General features: G+C 41.4%; 1 protein-coding gene across 1 annotated transcript in view; it reads right to left on the bottom strand.

The window, feature by feature from the left end:
• The window catches only part of LOC133630591 (receptor-type tyrosine-protein phosphatase S-like), a 375,093-nt gene that overhangs the window by 125,127 nt on the left and 223,769 nt on the right, over positions 1 to 26,197 (bottom strand). The window contains exons 7-12 of the mRNA XM_062022176.1: positions 21,943 to 21,957; positions 18,625 to 18,894; positions 18,174 to 18,553; positions 13,679 to 13,880; positions 7,728 to 7,864; positions 4,008 to 4,152 (exon numbers count right to left, since the gene is read on the bottom strand). Of these exons, the coding sequence (XP_061878160.1) occupies positions 4,008 to 4,152; positions 7,728 to 7,864; positions 13,679 to 13,880; positions 18,174 to 18,553; positions 18,625 to 18,894; positions 21,943 to 21,957 (1,149 nt within the window). The remainder of the gene's footprint in view (positions 1 to 4,007; positions 4,153 to 7,727; positions 7,865 to 13,678; positions 13,881 to 18,173; positions 18,554 to 18,624; positions 18,895 to 21,942; positions 21,958 to 26,197) is intronic.

The raw sequence follows: 26,197 nt of genomic DNA, 5'->3' as shown, positions 1-26,197 counted from the left end.
GGGAATATATGGGAATTAACTTTGCAAAGGGGTATATAAATAAATGATGAATGATAAATAATGATAAATGGGTTATACTTGTACAGCGCTTTTCTACCTTCAAGGTACTCAAAGCGCTTTGACAGTATTTCCACATTTACCCATTCACACACACATTCACACACTGATGGCGGGAGCTGCCATGCAAGGCGCTAACCAGCAGCCATCAGAGGCAAAGGGTGAAGTGTCTTGCCCAAGGACACAACGGACGTGACTAGGAAGGTAGAAGGTGGGAATTGAACCCCAGTAACCAGCAACACTCCGATTGCTGGCACAGCCACTCTATCAACTTCGCCACGCCGTGAAAAGTTTCTGGTAAATTTCCGGAAACTTTCGGGAAATTCACCACGGGAAGTTAAGCTCAAGAAGTTTGGAAATATTGACAATTTTTTTGATTATTCAAAGTTGAACACCGTCCATGGGAATTAAAGTTAAAGTTAAACTTAAAGTACCAATGATTGTCATGGGAATATATGGGAATTAACTTTGCAAAAGGGTGTAAAGTTTCCGGTAAATTTCCGGAAATTCACCACGGGAAGTTAAGTTCGGGAAGTTTGGAAATATTGACCATTTTTTTTATTATTCAAAGTTGAACACCGTCTATGGGAATTAATGGCAATATATGGGAATTAACTTTGCAAAGGGGTGGAAAGTTTCCGGTAAATTACCGGAAACTTTACGGAAATTTACCACGGGAAGTTAAGCTCGGGAAGTTTGGAAATATTAACCATTTTTTTGATTACTCAAAGTTGGACACTGTCCATGGGAATTAATAGGAATATATGGGAATTAACTTTGCAAAGGGGTGAAAAGTTTCTGGTAAATTTCCGGAAACTTTCGGGAAATTCACCACGGGAAGTTAAGCTCAAGAAGTTTGGAAATATTGACCATTTTCTGATTGTTCAAAGTTGGACACCGTCCATGGTAATTAATGGGACTATATGGGAATTTAACTTTGCAAAGGGGTGGAAAGTTTCCGGTAAATTTACGGAAACTTTCCGGAAATTTACCACGGGAAGTTATGCTCGGGAAGTTTGGAAATATTGACCATTTTGTGATTATTCAAAATTGGACACCGTCCATGGCAATTAAAGTTAAAGTTAAAGTACCAATGACTGTAATGGGAATATATGGAATTTAACTTTGCAAAGGGGTGGAAAGTTTCCGGTAAATTTCCGGAAACTTTCTGGAAATTTACCACAGGAAGTTAAGCTCAAGAAGTTTGGAAATATTGACCATTTTCTGATTGTTCAAAGTTGGACACTGTCCATGGTAATTAATGGGAATATATGGGAATTTAACTTTGCAAAGGGGTGGAAAGTTTCAGGTACATTTCTGGAAACTTTCCGGAAATTTACCACGGGAAGTTAAGCTCAAGAAGTTTGGAAATATTGGCCATTTTCTGATTGTTCAAAGTTGGACACCGTCCATGGTAATTAATGGGAATATATGGGAATTTAACTTTGCAAAGGGGTGGAAAATTTACCACGGGAAGTTAAGCTCGGGAAGTTTGGAAATATTGACCATTTTTTAAATTATTCAAAGTTGGACACCGTTCATGGGAATTAATGGGAATATATGGGAATTTAACTTTGCAAAGCAGTGGAAAGTTTCCAATAAATTTCCAGAAACTTTCTGGAAATTTACCACGGGAAGTTAAGCTCGGGAACTTTGGAAATATTGACCATTTTCTGATTGTTCAAAGTTGGACACCGTCCATGGTAATTAATGGGAATATATGGGAATTAATTTTGCAAGGGGGTGAAAAGTTTCCTGTAGATTTACGGAAATTCACCACAGGAAGCTAAGCTCTGGAAATTTGGAAATATTGAATTTTTTTTTGATTATTCAAAGTTGGACACTGTCCAGGGGAATTAATGGGAATATATGGGACTTAACTTTGCAAAGGGGTGGAAAGTTTCCGGTAAATTTCCGGAAATTTACCACAGGAAGTTAAGCTTAAGAAGTTTGGAAATATTGACAATTTTTTTGATTATTCAAAGTTGGACACCGTCCATGGGAATTAAAGTTAAAGTTAAAGTACCAATGATTGTCATGGGAATATATGGGAATTAATTTTTCAAAGGGGCGGAAACTTTCCGGAAATTTACCAGGGTTATTAAAGCTCGGGAAGTTTGGAAATATTGACCATTTTCTGATTATTCAAAATTGGACACGGTCCATGGAAATTAAAGTTAAAGTTAAAGTACCAATGATTGTCATGGGAATATATGGGAATTAACTTTGCAAAGGGGTGGAAAGTTTACGGTAAATTTCCGGAAAAGTTTCCGGAAATTTACCCCGGGAAGTTGAGCTCAAGAAGTTTGAAAATATTGACCATTTTCTGATTATTCAAAGTTGGACACCATCCATGGTAATTAATGGGAATATATGGGAATTTAACTTTGCAAAGGGGTGGAAAGTTTCCGGTAAATTTCCGGAAACTTTCTGGAAATTTACCACGGGAAGTCTAGCTCGGGAACTTTGGAAATATTGACCATTTTCTGATTGTTCAAAGTTGGACTCCGTCCATGGTAATTAATGGGAATATATAGGCATTTAACTTTGCAAAGGGGAGGAAAGTTTCCGGTAAATTTCCGGAAACTTTCCGGAAATTTACCACGGGAAGCTAAGTTCGGGAAGTTTGGAAATATTGACAATTTTTTTGATTATTCAAAGTTGGACACCGTCCATGGGAATTAATTGGAATTAACTTTGCAAATGGGTGGAAAGTTTCCGGTAAATTTCCGGAAACTTTCCGGAAATTTACCAAGGGAAGTTAAGCTCAAGAAGTTTGGAAATATTGACCATTTTCTGATTGTCCAAAGTTGGACACCGTCCATGGTAATTAATGGGAATATATGGGAATTTAACTTTGCAAAGGGGTGGAAAGTTTCCGGTAAATTTCCGGAAACTTTCTGGAAATTTACCACTGGAAGTTAAGTTCGGGAACTTTGGAAATATTGACCATTTTCTGATTGTTCAAAGTTGGACTCCGTCCATGGTAATTAATGGGAATATATAGGAATTTAACTTTGCAAAGGGGTGGAAAGTTTCCGGTAAATTTCCGGAAACTTTCCGGAAATTTACCACGGGAAGCTAAGCTCGGGAAGTTTGGAAATATTGACAATTTTTTTGATTATTCAAAGTTGGACACCGTCCATGGGAATTAATGGGAATTAACTTTGCAAATGGGTGGAAAGTTTCCGGAAATTTACCAAGGAAAGTTAAGCTCAAGAAGTTTGGAAATATTGACCATTTTCTGATTGTTCAAAGTTGGACACCGTCCATGGTAATTAATGGGAATATATGGGAATTTAACTTTGCAAAGGGGTGGAAAGTTTCCGGTAAATTTCCGGAAACTTTCCGGAAATTTACCACGGGAAGTTAAGCTTGGAAAGTTTGGAAATATACATATAGAAACACAGACGTATGTCACCTGTGTTTATGTGGACATGTGTTCTCCAAACATCACCGCCTAAAAAGGTGTATTTTACTGCACTATTCTTAGCTGTCATGTTGAAGTAAGAAAATGCCGGCGATGGAGAAATTCCAAGTCAAACCCAGACTGTCTGTCACGTGCTTCCAACCATCGCAGGCCGACCCACAATCCTTCAATGTTCCTCTCCACTGCCTGCTACCCAATAACTGGCAGACATTTTCACCCTTTCGCAGATATTAAGACACTGATAGAGAGGGGAAAGAAGTGAAAGGAGGCTGGAAAGGAGGAAGAGACAAACATTAATCGGCGCTCCGTCTCCGTCTGTCATCAGGTATTTTTTTGGCTGAAAAAAAGGAGAGGCTGAGCGGAGAAGGAAGAAAGTCAGATGGATGGATGGGAGGTCAATGGGCAGATGTAAACATGGTTGCCAGGTCATCTCCTACAAGTGTGTAAGGCATGTGTGTGCACACCGAAACATCGCACCAACACAAGGTTTATCTCATCACGCCAAGGCAAGGTTACGTACTGGCTTGTGACGTCCTCTGCACCAGCTCGTTGGTGAAGGCTCCGATGCCTTTGTTGGACATGGCAGCCAGGGAGAAGGAGTACTCCGTGTTGGCCTTCAGACCCTCCACCGTGTACGAGTTACGTGGGCCGAAGGTCAGCTTTTCCTACAAAACACGAAAACAGTGTCACCGCTGGGGGCTGCAAAATTCCGGGAATATTCATAGTTGGAAACTTTCCATGGGAATTAACGGGAATATATGGGAATTAACGGGAATTAATGGGAATAAACATTGAATGCAACATGCTAGATCTTGCAGCATGATTATTAGCTAAAACAACCTGATTTCATGCAAATTCAGTAAAATTTCAACCCTGCACTGTGCATTCCTCCATCCAGGAATATTCAAAGTTGGAAACTTTCCATGGGAATTAACGGGAATCAATGTTCCCTCTAATTGTTCATGTGTGTGAGCAAACACAAAAACTCCCTGAGCATTCAGTGGAGCACATGTGAGCAACATCAGACGTGGCAATACCAGCAGCACACCTGTCTCAAACCAATCTTTTATAATAACACTCAAATGAGAGGAGTCCTTTTCATGAGATTATTTTGTAAAATTAGTGATTTGGCCCACTTGTAATGAAAATAAAAGAAATGTTGTTTTTCATAAGCTATGGATTAGTATTGTACAATATGTCTGGGTGGGGGTCCTGCTTTGGAAATCATTTGTACCCCTTTCAGAGATCACATTTAGTTCCCCTTAAACATCCTCATGTTGCACAATGAAATGTAAGCATAGGATGAAGTGTGCATTCCTGTAACTTTCTCTAGTAACAGCATTCCATGATTAATATCAATAAATTTACATTAATAATAAATGACAGTAAAATAAGCACACGTATGACTGAGGAGTCATAGTGTAACTTTGTGTGGGGTTTTTGTGTGGCCATAAACGCACCAGTGGTTTAGTGCTATGTGTGTTGGTGACAGATGACAAGTTGGTTTTGGCCTGGTTTGTACGGCAGAAAATGACTCGTTTTTCGAGATAGAAGTGTTTTACTCATGTTTTTGGTGTGGTTATGGCCGAATATAAACCGTTTTTCTTAATAAAGTGATCGATATAATTCCTGTCCCCGAAGCATCTCGATAGACGTTCCAATAATTGAACGGTGTTCAATTGAACGGTGTTGACGAACACCGTTAGGGCCGCTTGTTTTCACTGTCACTCAGAGTTGCATTGCAAAATTACACAGAATAAATGTGTTTCTTTTGTTAAGAATTCAGATGGGATTTGATTTGGTGCGCGGCATATATTTGCTGTGCGCAGAGGACGCTTGAGCAGTGCGCAATTGCGCAGGCGCGCACCTTAGAGAGAACGTTGACGGGAATATATGGGATAATATGGGAATTAATCGGGAATAAACATTGAATGCAACATGCTAGATCTTGCAGCATGATTATTAGCTAAACAACCTGATTTAATGCAAATTCAATAGAATTTTAACCCTGCACGGTGCATTCCTCCATCCAGGAATATTCAAAGTTGGAAACTTTCCATTGGAATTAACTGGAATATATGGGAATATATGGGAATTAATGGGAAATGAATGGGAATAAACATTGAACACAACATGCTAGATCTTGCACTTTTAGCTAAAACAACCTGATTTAATGCAAATTCAGCAGAATTTCAACCCTTCACTGTGCATTCCTCCATCCAGGAATACTCAAAGTTGGAAACTTTCCATGGGAATTAACAGCAATATATGGGAATTAACGGGAAATTAATGGGACTAAACATTGAATGCAACATGCTAGATCTCGCAGCATGATTATTAGCTAAAACAGCCTGATTTCATGCAAATTCAGTAGAATTTCAACCCTACACAGTGCATTCCTCCATCCAGGAATATTCAAAGTTGGAAACTTTCCATGGGAATTAACGGGAATCAATGTTCCCTCTAATTGTTCATGTGTGTGAGCAAACACAAAAACTCCCTGAGCATTCAGTGGAGCACATGTGAGCAACATCAGACGTGGCAAAACCAGCAGCACACCTGTCTCAAACCAATCTTTTATTCGAAGTTGGAAAATTTCCATGGGAATTAACGGGAACATATGGGAAAATATGGGAATTTACGGTAATTAATGGGGAAATTAATTTGGAAATTAATGGGAATAAACATTGATTGCAACGTGCTAGATCTTGCAGCATGATTATTAGCTAAAACTACCTGATTTAATGCAAATTCAGGAGAATTTCAACTCTGCACTGTGCATTCCTCCATCCAGGAATATTCAAAGTTGGAAACTTTCCTTGGGAATTAACGGGAATATATGGGAATTAACGAGAATGAATGGGAATAAACATTGAATGCAACCTTTAGATCTTGCAGCATGATTATTCGCTAAAACAACCTGATTTAATGCAAATTCAGTAGAATTTCAACCCTGCACGGTGCATTCCTCATCACATGTGCAGTGCATTCTTCCATCACATGCACATATAATTCCCAGCATGCTACACACTACATCAGGGCTATTGAGGCCACACTAATATTTGAGCCCAAGGACTTCATCCAGTCAGGAAAGTGTTGATGATATTACTGGGGTAAATATATTTGATCTATGGTATTTAAGTGTAATAGAGGTGTAATTGCTTGTTACTGTACTCCAGCAGACTTACACTCGAGCTAGTTAGCTGTTACTGTACTTGTTAAATGATTTTGGGGCCAATATCTCTAGCTAGCTAGGTTTATGTACCACCACAGTCTCATAATGAAGCAAAAATATTTTTCCGTTGGCCGTGATGCTAATTTTTCTCTATGTTAAATCCCATTCATTTATGCTAACAGCGTTAGCGATCCGAATGTACCTTTTTTGTGATGTGTAAAGTTCAACTAGCAAATACTAAATCAAAACGTGTAGTTTCCTCATGGACGGTGTCCAACTTTGAATAATCAGAAAATGTTCAATATTTTCAAACTTCCCGAGCTTAACTTCCCGTGGTAAATTTCTGGAAAGTTTCCGCAAATTTACCGGGAACTTTCCACCACTTTGCAAAGTTATTTCCTATATATTCCTATTAATTACTATAGACGGTGTCCAACTTTGAATAATCAGAAAATGGTCAATATTTCCAAACTTCCCGAGCTTAACTTCCCGTGGTAAATTTCCGGAAAGTTTCCGGAAATTTTTCCGAAAACTTTCCACCCCTTTGCAAAGTTAATTCCCATATATTCCCATTAATTCCCATGGACGGTGTCCATCTTTGAATAATCAGAAAATGGTCAATATTTTCAAACTTCCCGAGCCTAACTTCCCGTGGTAAATTTCCGGAAAGTTTCCGGAAATTTTTCCGGAAACTTTCCACCCCTTTGCAAAGTTAATTCCCATATATTCCCATTAATTCCCATGGACGGTGTCCAACTTTGAATAATCAAAACATTTTTCAATATTTTCAAACTTCCGGAGCTTAACTTCCTCTGGTAAATTTCCGGAAACTTTCCGGAAATTTACCAGAAACTTTCCACCCCTTGCAAAGTTAATTCCCATATATTCCCATTAATTCCCAGGGACGGTATCCAACTTTGAATAATCAAAAAAATGGTCTATATTTCCAAACTTCCCGAGCTTAACTTCCCCGTTGTAAATTTCCGGAAAGTTTCCGGAAATTTCCCACCCCTTTGCCGCTAACGGAACAAACGCTTATAGTCTGAGGAGCAGCGGGGGTCGTACCAGACTGCCGAACTTGACAGGTTTGTAAAGGAGCTCGTAGTTGATGATTCCCTCCTTGGTGTAGGCGGGCTCCCAGGTCAGCTCGATGCTGGTGTCCGTCACCCTCCCGATTTTAAACTTACCCGGCTGACCTGGGACTGGAGACAGACAGAAAACACAACCAGGTCAGTTTCAACAACAAAATGCATCGCAACGTTTTGGTACACCTGCCAATATAACTCTATAGAGGTTAGGGTTGTACGGTATACTAGTATAGTATAGTATCGCGGTACTAATGAATAAAAAATGGTACCATACTTTGTTTGAAAAGTACCCGTTCCCAATTATTATTACTATTATTATTTTTAACGGGCATGACATTGCTGGTTTTACGAGCAGAGGAGCATGTTCGGCAGCGCACACACACAGAGTACTTACAAGCAGACACAGTGTGTAGACAGAAAAGGGAGAAGGGGCGCATTTTGGTGTAAAAAGTAAAGATAAAGGTGAAGTTATAACACTGAAACACCCTCAGGAAGAAGTGCTACCGGTATACCGGTACTATACTAGTACCGGTATACCGTACAACGTTAGTACAATGTTTAACTTCTTTAAATTGTTACTTTAAAACCTGTAAGTTAAGTTTAATAATGTACTTGTAACAGTGGATGTTCCTGCACAATTATTAGCACTTAAAAACACATTTAAGTACTTTTCGTAATACAAATGATAACATTTGAGCATTATTTTTGTGTACAATTACAGTAAGTGTAATTGCCACCAAACTTTTACACACTATAACATTTTTAATTTTTTACGGCACCGTGGTCTTAATACCGTGACAGTATCGCACCGTGGGATGTCGATACTGGGACATTTCAGTAACAATACCTACAAGAAACACTACACACAATGTTGTATGTGCAAAGGTACGTGTACCTTTGCACATACAAAATATGTGTATTTTGTATGTATTTTGTGTACGTGTATCTTTGCAAATACAAAATAAGTGTATTCTCGTATTTCGTACGAGAATACACGTCTAAGTATGAGGCTTCGTTGGCAAGAACTAAGATATATGTTGTGTTCTATGGCTATTTTTATATATATATATATATTTTACAAAACCAATTTCTCTATTGTGCACTTAGGTAATAAACATCTATGTTTTACAAGGTTTTTTTTTTTTTTTAGATCTTAAGTCTATTATATGTTTTATATATGACGATGTATTTTAGTGCTATTTCCTGTGTTGGTGAGTCACAAACAATTTTGCAGTTTGGTGGATAATACATATTTATTCTATTCTATTTATCAGACGAGAGCTGGATACAAATATATCTGGTTTTGCAAATAAACTATTCATATATTGACATACCCATATATATTCATATATAGCAATATGCAAATATTTATTGTGTGCCGTGTAGAATGTATATATTTTTGATATACTTTGATGCTTTAGTATAACATTGTATTGTGGGATCATGCTACTCGTACTTTTCCACTCTGGAGATATTCATATTCCATATTTGGTCCTTGAGCGCCCGATGTCTTGCACAAACATGATTAATCAGTCCTCAAAAGGGAGGTTTGAGGACATGGTCCCTCTTCTTATCAGCAGGTACATCCCTCTCTGTAAGGGGGCTGTCTTCTCACTATAAGAGTTAACTTCTTTTGTCTTACTTTTCGATCTCTCTTGGCGATGCCGTGGTTGCGTTATAAGGGCTGGTCTCCTAAAGTTCCGTTCCGGGGAAAGGACACGGTCCCTCTTCTTATCAGCAGGTGCATCCCTCTCTGTAAAGGGGGGGCGCTGCCTTCTCACTATAAGAGTTAACTTATTTTGTCTTACTTTTAGATCTCTCTTGGCGATGTTATGGTTGCGTGGTAAGGGCTGGTCTCCTAAAGCTTTAGTAAAACTTGCTATTCTGTCTTGGTGGTCCTTTTTCCTCAACATATATGTCGTCCGAAAGAACTTGGGAGTGACCAGTGTGTTTTATTCCCTGAGAGGAAGACTTGTCGTGCCCAGTATTTTAGTTCTGTTTTTTCATCCTGCATTTAGTCTTTTACGTGGTTGTTCATTGGTACACTATTCAGTTTTTAGGTCTTTATTGGAAGGTACTATACGCATCGCCTTTGATTTTCACTTTTAGATAGATATATAGTACTGTTAGAATAATTGTATGTAAGTTATCACAAAACTTTGTGGTTCAATGAGTTCCCGGTGAGCAGACAAAAGCTGACTTTGATCTTACCAAACAAAAGGCTTGTAAAACTCCACTGTGTGGGATGGGAAGCGACATGAAGGTGTGGGTTTCTTTGATGTATTGTAATCCACAGGAAGATTTTGCCTTGACCCGAGATGTACAAAGCGGAGAGGAGGCAGGACCTGAACCCGTTGAACTGTTTTGTAACCAAAGGCGACGGCTGTTTACGACCCCCCTTCCCTTAGAAACAGCTGTTGCCATGTAATCAGGGAAAGTCCAAATAAAAGAGGAGGCGTGCAATGTTTCGTCAGAGCGTGGTGGAAGCCTGTGCAAAGAGTACAGCCCAGACGTTTCTCCTCAATTGAGCTAAATTGAATTCTGTCTCTGTTTAATTCCTTGCTTCTTGTCTCGTTTAATAGATGTCATCAGTGTTTGAGTACTTTATTAATTCCTTCGGGAAAATTATAAACATAATATTTAACACCAAGAACATTCTAAATACATGTACTCACGTTATATTCATATATTCTCACCAGTAATAATTCAGAAACATGCATTTTGCTCGGAATGAACAATTCTACGCATAAAGAAGCTTTTACCCGTACGTCAAACCTGTTTTCTTAATTCTAGCTGATTTTTGTCACCACCACGCTCTAATATTTTTTGCATAACCCATACTTTTAGGGTGTGTTGGACAAAAAAAAAAAAAAAATTCAAAATCAGGTACACGTGTCTTTAGTCTCGAGAGAAAATTCAAACTTGTAATGCCATCACAGATTAGTGAGCATTAATCTCCTCCTGCCCGGCGCCACGTTAAACCTACGTTTTGCTAGCGCTGTCGCCGTTAATCCCTGTTTCCTTTTCACGCCGAACTCCCCGCAAAGTTCTGAGGCGGCGTGCGAACGTGACTCATTGCGAAGGACGCACTTGTCAGCTGATGAAGCCGCGAGCCTGCTATGACACCGCCTCAAGGGCAGGGAAGAACATTATTTTCTCTACATTTCATATTCAATACACAGCAGCGGTTACTAATTATTGATGTGGAATATTATCCTGGTGCTAATCATTTGGGAACAAACGGACTTTGTATTCAGACTGACTCTTCTCAGCAGACACAACATCATCAGGTCCTACTTTCCCGGAGAGTCAAGCTTCATTTAAAACACAAAAGGTACAAATACTCTCAGGAAAACCAAGAATTCAACTGTTTGAAGTAAAAACTAAACAAAATATTTTCACACAATGTCATACCCATGTTTAGTGTTTAATTGCCGAAAGGCATTCAAGCTGTGAAATTATCCATGTTTTTTGTTAAAATTAAATACAATTGTTTACTATTTTATTCGTTTTACTGCAAACAGCCTTTCAGACATTTTTCAGTGCTTTTTTTTTTTTTTTTAGGAAGGCTGCAAAACAAGCCACCAGGGGGCCGAAAAAAGTTGTGAGTGGCAGCACTTGAATAAAGGTGAGAAAAACCATTGAATAACAAAAAAATAAAACTTGTACAAATGTGGTGACTGTGTGTCTCTCCCTTTATCTCAAATGTTTACAACTCATTTGTATACTCCAGCCTTTAAATAGACCCCCTTTTTAGATCTGTTGATCTGCCGTTTATTTTATTTTCTGCTCTGCCCCCCTCTACCTTGTGGAGGGGGGGGGACACAGGTCCGGTGGCCATGGATGAAGTGCTGGCTGTCCAGAGTCGGGACCAGGGGTGGACCGCTTGCCTGTGCATCGGTTGGGGACATCTCTGCGCTGCTGACCTGTCTCCGCTCAGGACGGTTTCCTGCTGGCCCCACTATGGACTGGACTCTCACTATTATGTTTGATCCACTATGGACTGGACTCTCACTATTATGTTAGATCCACTATGGACTGGACTCTCACTATTATGTAAGATCCACTATGGACTGGACTCTCACACTATTATGTTAGATCCACTATGGACTGAACTCTCACTATTATGTTAGATCCACTATGGACTGGATTCTCACTATTATGTTAGATCCACTATGGACTGAACTCTCACAATATTATGTTAGATCCACTATGGACTGGACTCTCACAATATTATGTTAGATCCACTATGGACTGGACTCTTACACTATTATGTTAGATCCACTATGGACTGGACTCTCACACTATTATGTTAGATCCACTATGGACTGGACCTTTACACTATTATGTTAGATCCACTATGGACTGGACACTCACTATTATGTTAGATCCACTATGGACTGGACTCTCACACTATTATGTTAGATCCACTATGGACTGGACTCTCACACTATTATGTTAGATCCACTATGGACTGGACTCTCACACTATTATGTTAGATCCACTATGGACTGGACTCTCACTATTATGTTAGATCCACTATGGACTGGACTCTCACACTATTATGCTAGACCCACTCAACGTCCATTGCACCGGTCTCCCCTATAGGGGCGGGGGTCACCCACATCTGCGGTCCTCTCCAAGGTTTGCCCTGATGTGGGATCTGAACCGCAGATGTCGTTGTGGCTTGTGCAGCCCTTTGAGACACTTGTGATTTAGGGCTATATAAATAAACATTGATTGATTGATTGATGAATGAATTAGTCGTCTTTGTCGATGATGGAAAATGTAGAGCCATTAGCATCTCTAAAAGCTTAGTGGCCACATGCGTGGACAGCACATTTTAGCTCTTATTTCCAAAATTGTGTACACTACTGAATCGGGGTCTTATGGCCACTTATGTGGACACTTATACTGCCATCTGGTGGTGTCAGAAGAGTATAACATACAATGGAATTTGGAAAAAAAAAAGTGAAAAATTAGAATTAGCATGTCACTAAACATGAAATACACGTTTGTGTACTTATGGACTAAGTACATCATAAAAAATATAAAAAATAAAAATATGATTCTTAGTTTTTATTCTAATTAGGGTCCAATAAACCCAAATAGCAAAGATAAATTTAAAAAAGCATGTAAACAAACAGCTTGGGCCTTAAGAGGTTAAATATGTAAACGCTTTATCATTAGTCAATTAATCGTTAACATAATTGTTGACTAATCGACTATCAAAATAATCGTTCGTTGCAGCACATTGTAGTCAATAAGTTCTCTTGTTGTGGGGCAGACTGGCTCATACATGCACATGCATACCTCCACTGTTGGCATACAAAGTAGTGTTTAGTTCAAACTGGGGTTGTCCCGATATCAATATTTTGGTACCAGTACCGTCACCAAAATGTATTTTGATACTTTTCTAAATAAAGGGGACCACAAAAAAAAGGTCATTATTGGCTTTATTTGAACAAAAAATGTTAGTGTACATGAAACATATGTTTATTATTGTCATTTAGTCCTTAAATAAAATAGTTGTCTTTTAGTAGTAAGTAAAAAAACAAAGTCTCCTAATTAGTCTGCAGTAACATATTGTGTCATTTATATACCTATTATTTTGTAGAAATTATAAAGGACAAACTGTAAAAATGGATTATTAATCCACTTGTTCATTTACTGTTAATATCTGCTTATTTTCTGTTTTAACATGTTCTATCTACACTTCTGTTCAAATGTAATAATCACTTATTCTTCTCTTCTTTGATACTTTACATTAGTTTTGGATGATACCACACATTTAGGTATCGATCCGATACCAAGTAGTTACAGGATCAATATGATTCATTAGTACTGCGGTACTATACTAGTACCGTACAACCCTAGTGTGTACTAATAACCAACAGGACAAGATGGAGGTGGTCTACTTGCACTGACCTCCTGGCATGACTTTAACATGGACCGGGTCGGAGAAGGGCCCGTCTCCCACCGAGGTGAAAGCCAGGACTTGGATGGTGTAGGTCTCCGAGGTGACCAGGCTCTGTATGGTGGTGATCACACTGTCCTGGACATTATGGATCTTCCATTCGTTCATGGGCCGGGAGGGGTCCATGGTGTAGTACACGCGGTAGCCCTTCACCTACAGATTGACAGATGGCGTGTTGACTTTTTAAGGTCATCCTGGACTGGAGCTGCCATAAATGCTCGCCCACTTAATCTCACTGTCCTGCATGCACAATAATCCATAACACCGTCATACAGCATAGAAACAACGAGGATTTATCGCAGCCAAGGTGAAATATGGTTTTATTTCACTCCAGATGGTCGTGCGGATTTGTCCATGCTTTGTAAAGTGTTGTGGTCACTCCTAAATATGCTTAACTTACTTAACTTTACGAAAGTAGAAAGTGGCACCGGAGCCATACCCGGCCAGCGGAGAAATCAGCGGCACTTACTTTTTGAACCAACAAAGACGCAGAGCAAAACGTTGTTTAGGTGGCAGATATATATTTGCAAGGGCATTTTCAAGAAGGATATCGGAGCCATACCCGGCCAGCGGAGAAATAAGCGGCACTCACTTTTTGAACCCACAAAGAAGCAGAGCAAAACGTTGTTTAGGTGGCAGATATATATTTGCAAGGGCATTTTCAAGAAGGATATCGGAGCCATACCCGGCCAGCGGAGAAATAAGCGGCACTCACTTTTTGAACCCACAAAGAAGCAGAGCAAAACGTTGTTGAGGTGGCAGATATATATTTGCAAGGGCATTTTCAAGAAGGATATTTAAAGAGGGACTAACCCTCGGTGGCAAGGCCCCGGGGTGGATGAGAGACTAGTTCTTGTGAGACGAGGTCGGCGGAACCCGAAAACGAGTTACGCTGTCCTGGTGGTGAAAGAGTTTGCCTGCCACTTCCACTCGACTCAACCAACGGTACCAATGGCTTTACCAATTGTGAGTTCAAATATATTATTTCACATTCAATATTTTTATTTTTATACCCGGCCAGTGGAGAAATAAGCGGCACTCACTTTTTGAAGCCACAAAGAAGCCGAGCAAAACGTTGTTTAGGTGGCAGATATATATTTGCAAGGGCATTTTCAAGAAGGATATTTAAAGAGAGACTAGATCTTGTGAGACGAGGTCGGCCGACCCCGGAAATGAGTTACACTGTCCTGGCGGAAAAATGGTTCGCCTGCCACTTCCACTCGAATTAACCAACGGTACCAATGGCTTTACCAATTGTGAGTTCAAATATGTCAGGGGTGTCCAAACTTTAAATTAAAGCATGTGGGGGCCATTTTGATATTTTTCATTTTCAAACCATAACAAAATATATGCATTTTTTTATCTATTTTACCTTTAGGGGTCCCGGGGACCATAAAGGGTCTCAGTCATTAAAATGTTAAAAATAAGTCAGATTATTATTATTTTTTTAATTATTTAGCGCTTACAGTAAATCTCTATATCAACTTCAAGTTGATATAAAGTAATACAAATTTAAAAAAAATGTTTTAGGGCTTTTCTGTCAAAAACAATTTAGTTTTTTTTATAGTAAAACTGAAATATGCAGTATTTAGTAATTAGAGCCCTAAAAGATCAATAATGCAGGACACCATTGATTTTAATTATTTCATATTTTTGAGTAATCACAGTGAAAAGATAAATAAAAAAATCACTAAATATATTTGGGATCCAAAAGGTGCCCGTCTCATAAAGTGATACATTTTTATTAGGTTTTTCTTTTACTTTCAACACTTAAGTTACGAGATCAACTTCAGATATATCTGTCCATTTTATGCTGGAACTATTATTTTGTTTTTTTTTATGCGCTTTTGTCAAAGAAAACTTTGATGTTTTTATATGGCTACTACACAATATATGCAATATTTACCACATAAAACATTTTAAAGTGAAATATTTGAAGTAATTGGAGCCCTGAAAATAATTCATTATAACATGGATTTTTTTGTCATTATTTTTTGTTTTTGAGCAATGGCAAAAAAAAGAAAAATGAAGAAAGACCAAAGAAATAAAAAACAGCCTGCATGGCAGCTTTTGTGTCAACATTGCAACTTTTTCTCGTTAGATTTCACCTCATTCCACTTTTTTTAATGTTCTTTTTTATTTATACAATAGTATTTCCAGAATGTGTGGCGGGCCGGTAAACAATTAGCTGTGGGCCGCAAATGGCCCCCGGGCCTCACTTTGGACACCCCTGAAATATGTTTTTTTTTTTACAATTATTTTAGTTTGTACAGTACCATGTCCGATGCGCGTCCGATTTTTACAGTATCATGTCCGATGCGAGTTTATTGATTTTTAAATGCGGCAAAAAATTTCCCGTTTTGTACACTAGTGACACATTGAGGTGTTTCAATGCCCAGTGGTGTGTAAATGTGTTTCTGTATGGTATTTTTCAAGCCATGGACATACTAAACATGATTGTATTTTGAGAGGTATTTATTGAAGTGGGACTAAGACGTCACTGAAAGCCTAGGTGGGAAACTCACGGCCCGCCACTGATTAATCCTCAAATGCACTTCTGTGAATATTCTAGAAGGCCAGAAAGGAAAGGGAGGACCGCGTCAGAGGGAGTGCTCTTCATTTAAAGCAGAAAGTCTTCCTTTAGAGAGCAGTGATGGTGTTAGAAGGGCGGGGCCACAATCCCTCCAAAGGCCATGAACCTGCACACTGCAAAAACAGCCCCCAGTAGGGACTTTTATGAAGGCTTTAATGTTTTAATCTCCTTAAAGTCTCGGTGCAAATCTAAAACCGTGTTAGTCTGTTGTCAGTAAAAGCAAATGTAATTTCAGAGGGGGATAAATCTGTTTTTTTTTTTTTTTAGTCCCCACCAATGTCACTGCTGGTAATGTCACATGGAAGTAATTGCAATTTTAAAACAATCCCCTGACTGTTCCTCCATGAGCAGAATTTAAATATTTATATGTTAAATAAAACTTCTTCAGTCCTAATTCAATATAACATCTTTACAAAGACTATAGAGGACTTTCTTCTCATATGGATGACTGACATTCTTTTACTAAGTAACTTGAATATTTCATCTCAGGACAGGTTTTAGTGTAGACACATCTGCTCCTACCAATACTGTACTGACACGGTCAGAGAGGTATTCCATAGGCAAGATGCTGTCATGGACGGTGGTGAAGACACATCTGCTCCTACCAATACTGTACTGACACGGTCAGAGAGGTATTCCATAGGCAAGATGCTGTCATGGACGGTGGTGAAGACGCATCTGCTCCTACCAATACTGTACTGACACGGTCAGAGAGGTATTCCATAGGCAAGATGTTGTCATGGACGGTGGTGAAGACACATCTGCTCCTATCAATACTGTACTGACACGGTCAGAGAGGTATTCCATAGGCAAGATGTTGTCATGGACGGTGGTGAAGACACGTCTGCTCCTACCAATACTGTACTGACACGGTCAGAGAGGTATTCCATAGGCAAGATGTTGTCATGGACGGTGGTGAAGACACATCTGCTCCTACCAATACTGTACTGACACGGTCAGAGAGGTATTCCATAGGCAAGATGCTGTCGTGGACGGTGGTGAAGACACATCTGCTCCTACCAATACTGTACTGACACGGTCAGAGAGGTATTCCATAGGCAAGATGTTGTCATGGACGGTGGTGAAGACACATCTGCTCCTACCAATACTGTACTGACACGGTCAGAGAGGTATTCCATAGGCAAGATGTTGTCATGGACGGTGGTGCCTTGCCAAATTTAAAGTACCTTTGAGTACACTGAGATTTTTTTTAGTACCCTTTAACATCTTCATGTTCAATTGACAAATCACGTGGATGAATAAAGTGTTTAGTAAACGTTATAAACGTCTGCGCGGACGACTTATAGCCTGGAAAATACGGTAAATAGAACAATTATCAGAAATTTTTTTCTTGGTATTTAGAGGTCGGACCATCTGCTGATCAATCGTAATGTAATCGAGCTAGCGCCGTTACCATTAGCGACTATGCTAACAGGTTTAAAAGTGTCCGTGTTAGTATTATCAACTTACCATTCTTTTTGTATCGTTTGCTTTGTAAATTCACCAAAACGTCACCGTGTTACGGAGTCTGTTTAGCTGATTGAAGAGCTAGCTTCCGCAGCTCCATGACCATGACTTCTGTTTTGTTCGATCAGCCGTTTTACTGCCGCGTTACAGACACCGTTTGGAAACAATGAAGGTATGGAAATAAATATTTACAAACTACTTCGTACCGGCTTGTATACAATATGTAACCATATTTATTTTATAAAAATGTGATTGGGTGCAGCTTAAATATCGGTGCGCTCTATAGCCCGGAAAATACGGTAAATAGAAGAATTATCGGAAATTTTTTTCTTAGTATTTAGAGGTCGGAGCATCTGCTGATTAAAAAGATACTTGAGTCAACCCACCTGCCCATTTGGTTCCTCCGGTTCCTCCCAGCGGACCATCACCGTGTTCTGTGAAATAATGTGGGCCTGGACGTTTCGAGGCGGGCTGGCCGGGGCCTGCTCGCCGGTCCTGGCCTCCACGCGTACAGAGGGCGGTCCCTGGCCGATGCTATTGAAGGCTGACACTCGGATTTCATACTCTGTGTTTGGGTACAGCCCGCCGATGCTGTAGCGCGTGGTGGTGATGCTGTCCACGGTCTCGTATTTGCTGTCCGGGCCTTTGGCTCGGTACTGGATTATGTAGTAGGAGACCGGGTCGGGGTTGCCAGAGTCCCAGGTGATGGTTACGCTGGTGGCTGTAGTCTCTGTGACGATGGGCGTGCCAGGAGGTTTTGGCAAGGCTAGGAGGAAAGATTGATTAGGATCGCTTGGGTGATGCGGTCCAATGGTGACGGGGTTGCGAGTCTCTTACTCTTGACTAAGACCTGAGCCGTGGCCTCGATGATGCCCAGGCTACTCATGGCCACGCAGGTGTAGTTGGCCGACTCCCGCACGCCGTTGAGCTCCAGCACGTTACGGCCGATGGGCATCTCGTCCTCGGGGGTCAGGTCCTCGCTGCCCACCATCCACTTGACGTACGGCATGGGGGAGCCCACCGCCACGCAGGTGATGTTGACGCTCCCTCCCGGCATGATTTCGTGGTTGGAGGGAAGGATGGAGAAACGAGGGGGAACGCGGCGCACTGGTAAAGGAGGAGAGTCGGGGTAGAGGTCCAGGGAGGGCGGGGATAGGAAAGGCGGAGAGAGAAAGAGAGAGAGGAGGTCGGGTGAGGGAGAGAGAAATCAGAAAGAGAGAGCCAGATGGAAAGAGGGTGAAGAGAATAGGTAACAGGAAGGGGGAAAATGAACTTCAGGGTCTTGTTTTCTTACAGAAATTGCAAAGGGATATTTCACGTTTAGTCCCAAATACTGTATGACGAGTACAACAGAAAGACACACAAAGTGGTGAGCTCACCCCACCCAGAGTGAGCTGCTCAGACAAACAAGAAGAAGGTGAGAAGCTCTTGAACCAGGGCATGATGTCTACGGTCTCCTTTTTGCAAGTTCTCAAGTAATTACCCCGATGCTGATTGGCATGTGCTGGAACTTTTGGCCATGGCTGCACTGAACTTTGGGCTCATCGTGAGCATACCGATGGTGTCAGATCAATACACTGTATGGACACAAGTATTGGGACACCTTGCCTTCTACAGGAAGTAAACATGCAAGCAAATATGAACTTGGCCGCAGTTTTGGCGATTATAACGGCAGATGTTTAATCTACAAGAGGTCACTGACGTTGGGTGTGAGACAGGGTCTGGCTCATTATTTCCAGGAACCAAAAGTGGACCTCATCCAAGCATGAATTCATTGACTTAGCTTTGTGCACTGGGAACACTCGTGCTGGAACAACAATAGCCTTCCCCGAACTATTCCCTATAAAGTTAGAAGCATAGAATAGTCTAAAAGGTCTAGGTAAAATAAATAAATGGCTAATAATTTAACACCTAATATATGAATTAGCTCAGGGTGTTAGGGTTAGAGCCTAGTCCTAACCCTGGGGGCATTCAAATCGATCCCAACTGGACCGTTCGGTTTCTCTCAGAAGATGTTTCGCCTCTCATCCGAGCTTCATCAGCTCATGCTCGTAGACTTTGATTGGTCAGGTCTAGTCACAGGACTTGTCAGGACTTGCTCGCCAGCTACAGCGTCACGATCAAAGAGCTGAAGTTGTTCTTCAGCAAGCTCCAAAGCGGGGAAAGGCCAGTCATGCAGTACCATCATGCTCACAGACTTAGACTGGTCAGGTCTAGTCACAGGACTTGTCAGGACTTGCTCGCCAGCTACAGAGTCACGATCAAAGAGCTGAAGCTGTTCTTGGCTCGGAGCCATTAAATGTGATCACTATATTGAAATTGATGCTACACATACAGTTTCCATTACGTTCCAGTTCCCAGTATTTTGCATGTTACTTTCTTATTGGTTTATTTTCTAGTTTTTTCCCTACAGTTTCCCTCAGTAAAGACCCACACCTGTCACCACTAGACAATTAGACGACTAAAATATTGACATATTCATAGTAGTATCGACTAGATACGCTCTTGTACTTGGTATCATTACAGTGGATGACAGGTGTAGATCCACCAATGGTGTTTGCCGGTGAGCTACGGTGTGTAGTGAAGCATGTTTAGCTATTCCTCGTCCTGCAGGGATGATACTTGTAAGAAACTTACTTTTTTTTGTCACCATGAAGGCCAGGATTAGTGATTTAGAAGTAGCCAAAACACTGCTGACTACGGATGGATGTTAGCTAGCTCGCTAGCCAGCCATGTCTTAAAGCACCTCTTCCTGAAGGTGTTTCAGTGTTATAACTTCACCTTTATCTTTACTTTTTACACCAAAATGCGTCCGTTCTCCCTTTTCTGTCTACGCACTGTGTCTGCTTGTAAGTACTCTGTGTGTGTGCGCTGCCGAACATGCTCACCTGCTCGTAAAAACAGCAATGTCATGGCCGTTAAAAATAAAATAAAAATATGGGGAACCGGTACTTTTCAAACAGAGTATAGTACCGTTTTTGATTAATAAGTCCTGCAATACTGTACTAGTACCGGTATACCGTACAATCCTACTAGTTACCATAGTCTATTAGGAGTGTCATGGTTTCTGCCCCTAGAATTGAATGGCTGATGCAGAACTCTGAAAGACTCATGACGGTGCCTCAAGGGACAGGTTGCAGACCCCTGATCGAGTCACAGGACTTGATCTGACCAAACTAAGTCTACGAGCTTGAAATGATGAAAGGCTTTACGTCTTCCCAGACAAACCATACAGTCCAGTTGCCATGGATTGAATGCCCTGAGACTACAAAGACCAGGATGTATGAGAACATCCATAGACCAGAGGTGTCCGACTTACTTTGCCCATACAGAGCATGGCCAACGCTGCCGGAGACCGATAGACCGAAATCATAGGTTCTGTACTAGTACCGGTATACCGTACAACCCTACTAGTTACCATTGTCTAATAGGAGTGTCATGGTTTCTCACCAGAAAACACTGCCCCTAGAATTGAATGGCTGATGCAGAACTCTGAAAGACTCATGACAGTGCCTCAAGGGACAGGTTGCAGACCCCTGATCAAGTCACAGGACTTGATCTGACCAAACTAAGTCTACCAGCATGAAATGATGAGAGGCTTAACGTCTTCCCAGACAAACCGTACAGTCCAGTTGCCATGGATTGAATGACTACAAAGACCAGGATGTATGAGAACATCCTTAGACCAGAGGTGTCCGACCTACTTTGCCCATACAGAGCATGGCTAACGCTGTTGGAGACCGATAGACCGAACTCATAGGTTCCTTCGCATGCCTGGCGATTCAAGAGGGCTAAAATGGTGGACAAACGTAAAGAAGGGAATGCGGGAGTGGGCGGGAGACAGCGGGGAAACAGGTAGAGGGAGAGAAGACAGCGAGGAAGCGAGAGCCGGCGACTCCGCTTCGCTTCCGCGCAATGACGAGGCAATGTAAGCTTAGGGCAGCCACATTGCGACAGGAAGATACTGTACAGTGCACAAAAACCTCAGTCAAATGAAGGTGGACAGGAGAGGGTTGTAATACGGTCACAGAGTGGTCAATCGGACATGTCAGTCAAATACGAGACAGCATGAGAGAGGCAGAACGGAGAGAGAAGAAGAACAAGTGCGGGCAAAAAAGTGAGGTTGTATGTTGATAGGTCAATAAACTTATGTACATGTGTCTGTCGCTCCTACGCATCAGGGCGCGGACAGAATGCGGAGGGAGAGGAGGCAAAAAGAAGGGGAGGAGAGGAGGGGCAGAGAGATAAAGACAGGGTTAGAAAAGTTTGGGGGGAATGGAGGGGAAAGGGGGGAAAGAGAACAGGAGCGAGGAAGAAGAAAAAACATGAATCTATTTAAAAACACAGCTATACCAGAGTCAGGCCCATTCAGAAAGCAGAAGTAAGAACAAAAAGAAAAAGACTGGAACGTAGGAGAAAAAAAGAACTAAGAGGGTCACAACAGCCAAAAAGACAAAGAGATCAATGGAGAGACATTTTAGAATGGCGGAGAATGAACGAGGAAGGTAGAGTTGAAAACATTTCACTTAAGCAGCATCGAATAGGAAACGCAGGATTTCCATCCATCCGTCCATTTTCTTCCGCTTACCCGAGGTGGGGCCGCGGGGGCAGCAGCCTAAGCAGAGAAGCCCAGACTTCCCTCTCCCCAGCCACTTCGTCCAGCTCCTCCCGGGGGATCCCGAGGCGTTCCCAGGCCAGCCGGGAGACATAGTCTTCCCAAAGTGTCCTGGGTCTTCCCCGTGGCCTCCTACCGGTCGGACGTGCCCTAAACACCTCCCTAAAGAGGCGTTCGGGTGGCATCTTGACCAGATGCCCGAACCACCTCATCTGGTTCCTCTCGATGTGGAGGAGCAGCGGCTTTACTTTGAGTTCCTCCCGGATGACAGAGCTTCTCACCCTATCTCTAAGGGAGAGACCCACCACCCGGCGGAGGAAACTTATTTCGGCCCCTTGTACCCGTGATCTTGTCCTTTCGGTCATAACCCAAAGCTCATGACCATAGGTGAGGATGGGAACGTAGATCGACCGGTAAATTGAGAGCTTTGCCTTCCGGCTCAGCTCCTTCTTCACCACAAAGGATCGATACAGCGTCCGCATTACTGAAGACGCCGCACCGATCCGCCTGTCGATCTCACGATCCACTCTTCCCTCACTCGTGAACAAGACTCCGAGGCACTTGAACTCCTCCACTTGGGACAAGATCTCCTCCCCAACCCGGAGATAGCACTCCACCCTTCCCCAGGCAAGAACCATGGACTCGGACTTGGAGGTGCTGATTCTCATCCCAGTTGCTTCACACTTCGGATTTGAAGGTAACTAAGGTTGTTTTCAGTAATTGGCTAGCAAACCCAGGAAGATAAAGGAAATTTCCACTGCATCACTTATTGGGCCACAACCCTTCTAGTCAAAGAACCTACAGACAATTTTATCTAAGTTAACAGCTCTGCATTTCGCAGAAGAAAAAAAAAAAGTAATGGCTCTACATTCATAAATTGCAGAACATTTTTCGAGTACCCGAGGACAATAAATCTGGTAGATGGTTAAAATTGGATTGGGTGGTTGAAGACGAGGTGGAGACAGAGACAAAGATCTGTTAGAAACTGACATGATGAGGGAAGCGTCTCGCATAGTTGAAAACATTTCACTTAAGCAGCATAGAATAGGAAACGCAGGATTTGAAGGTAACAAAAAAAACAAACTAAAGTTGTTTTCAGTAATTGGCTAGCAAACCCAGGAAAATAAAGGAAACTTATACTGCATCGCAACCCTTCTACTCAAAGAACCTACAGACAATTGCATCTAAATTATCAGCTCTGCATTTCGCAGAAAGAAAACGTAATGGCTCTACATTCATAAAGTGCATTTTTCGAGCACCCGAGGACAATAAATCTGGAAGATGGTTAGAATTGGATTGGGGTGGTTGAAGACGTGGAGGAGACAGAGACAGAGATCTTTTAGAAACTGACAAGATTAGGCAAGCGTCTCGTAGAGTTGAAAACATTTCACTTAAGCAGCATAGAATAGGAAACGCAGGATTTGAAGGTAACAAAAAAAAACAACTACGGTTGTTTTCAGTAATTGACTAGCAAACCCAGGACAATAAAATAAACTTCCACTGCATCGCAACCCTTCTACTCAAAGAACCTACAGACAATTCCATCTAAGTTATCAGCTCTGCATTTCGCAGAAAAAAAAACGTAATGGCTCTACATTAATCAATTGCAGAACATTTTTCGAGTACCCGAGGACAATAAATCTGGTAGATGGTTAGAATTGGATTGGGTGGTTGAAGACGATGAGGAGACAGAGACAAAGATCTGTTAGAAACTGACATGATTAGGCAAGCGTCTCGTAGAGTTGAAAACATTTCCCTTAAGCAGCATAGAATAGGAAACGCAGGATTTGAAGGTAACAAAAAAATAAATAACTAAGGTTGTTTTCAGTAATTGGCTAGCAAACCCAGGAAAATAAAGGAAACTTCCACTGCATCGCAACCCTTCTACTCAAAGAACCTACAGACAATTCCATCTAAGTTATCAGCTCTGCATTTCGCAGAAAGAAAACGTAATGGCTCTACATTCATAAAGGGCATTTTTCGAGCACCCGAGGACAATAAATCTGGAAGATGATTAGAATTGGATTGGGGTGGTTGAAGACGTGGAGGAGACAGAGACAAAGATCTGTTAGAAACTGACATGATTAGGCAAGCGTCTCATCTCGCCAGAGCATGCTGGACACACACACACACACACACACACACACGGTATTGAGCATGCAGACACACAGACGCAACGCAGCTGCATCTCACACCTATCAACGGACACTGGCCACACCTGCACAAGTCATTCCAAAGAGGAGTGAAGAGTCCACTGTGTCGCTGCTGCAAAGTGATCTTATTATGAGGGATAATCCCTCATTTTCTCACACAGCTTGGAAGTAATAGAGTCAGGGCCTCCTTCCCCTCCATTATCCTGAGTGGGTTTCTCTATCTCTACCAGTCCAGGCCGGAGGAGACCTCGGCACAGCCAGAGGGATTAGGGCTGCGTACTACAGTGACTCGGGTCATTCAGGACGGTCGCCGGGCGGACATTTACACCGCGGCGCCGTCCCATCTGGCTCAAGGACAGAACTTTCATTAGTCGCCGGAATAAGGCAAACATATCCCCTCAAATGCTTCAGAACGGGGTGGAGTAGGATCGCTTCCAAATGTCAACAGAAGCGTGTCGGAGTGTTTGGTGGAGATAGTGGCATTTTAACACGGGTTATGTCGCGCGTAGACGGAATTAACACAGATCTGTTCCTATTTGGGACAATACTATCAGACGTTGACATGACATCACCATACTGTCCCATCTAAGCATATTAGACATTATACAATAACTGTTAGAATAATTGTTTCTAAATTATCACAAAAACTTTGTGTTACATTGAGAGTCTGGTGAGAAGACAAAAGCTGTCTTTGAAACCCACCAAGAGTAAGGCTCGTAAAACTCCACTGTGTAGGGGGGTGGTGGGGGAGAAGCAAGATGAAGGTGTTCCTATGTTCTTTCATGTATGGTAATCAACAGAAAGATATTGTTCTAACCCAAGGACTTCAAAGTGGAGAAAAGACAGGATCTGCCCAATTTCCAGACGACCTCTTTTTGAACCTCCTTTTTGAACTGGTTTACGAACGTCTTTTTGAACTATTTTATGGACCTCTTTTGGAACTATTTTACGAACTCTTTTTGAACTGACCTTTTCTGTGAATTGTTTACGACCTTTTCTGTAAACTTTTTGCGACCTTTGTCCTTTGGAAACAGTGGTGGCCATGTGGTCGGAGAGGGTCCAAAATAAAAGAAGGAGGCGTACAATCATTTGGCAGAGCGTGCTGAGATACTGTGCAAGGGTACAGTGTACGGACGACTCTCCTCAATATTGAGTCCAAATTGAATTCTGTCTTTGTTTAATTCTTTGCCTCTTGTCTTGTTTAATAGATGTCATCAGTGTTTGAACCTGACAATAACTACACACAAGAATACGTTAAAATAAAAACAATTCTGACCTTTGGGCCCAACTTTTCCACTACACACACTCAACTAGTAATCTTACTCTTCATTTTAATCGTATTAAACAATTATGTCTAACCTACCGTATTTTTCGGACTATAAGGCGCACTTAAAATCCTTTCATTTTCTCAAAAATCCACGGTGCGCCTTATAACCCGGTGCGCCTAATGTACGGAATGATTCTGGTTGTGCTTACCAACCTCAAAGCTATTTTATTTGGTACATTTTGTATTGATAAGTGTGACCAGTAGATGGCAGTCACACATAAGAGATACGTGTCGACTGCAAGATGACGCCAGTAAACAACACCAACATTTTTAAAGTTCCATTGAGAATATAGAACATTACACACGGAGCTCAAA

Source organism: Entelurus aequoreus, linkage group LG16 (assembly GCF_033978785.1).
Source record: "Entelurus aequoreus isolate RoL-2023_Sb linkage group LG16, RoL_Eaeq_v1.1, whole genome shotgun sequence".
In the NCBI taxonomy this organism is placed as follows: Eukaryota; Metazoa; Chordata; class Actinopteri; order Syngnathiformes; family Syngnathidae; genus Entelurus; species Entelurus aequoreus.
The sequence above is the reverse complement of the archived record's forward strand: the minus strand, read 5'-3'. Positions and strand labels throughout refer to the sequence as shown.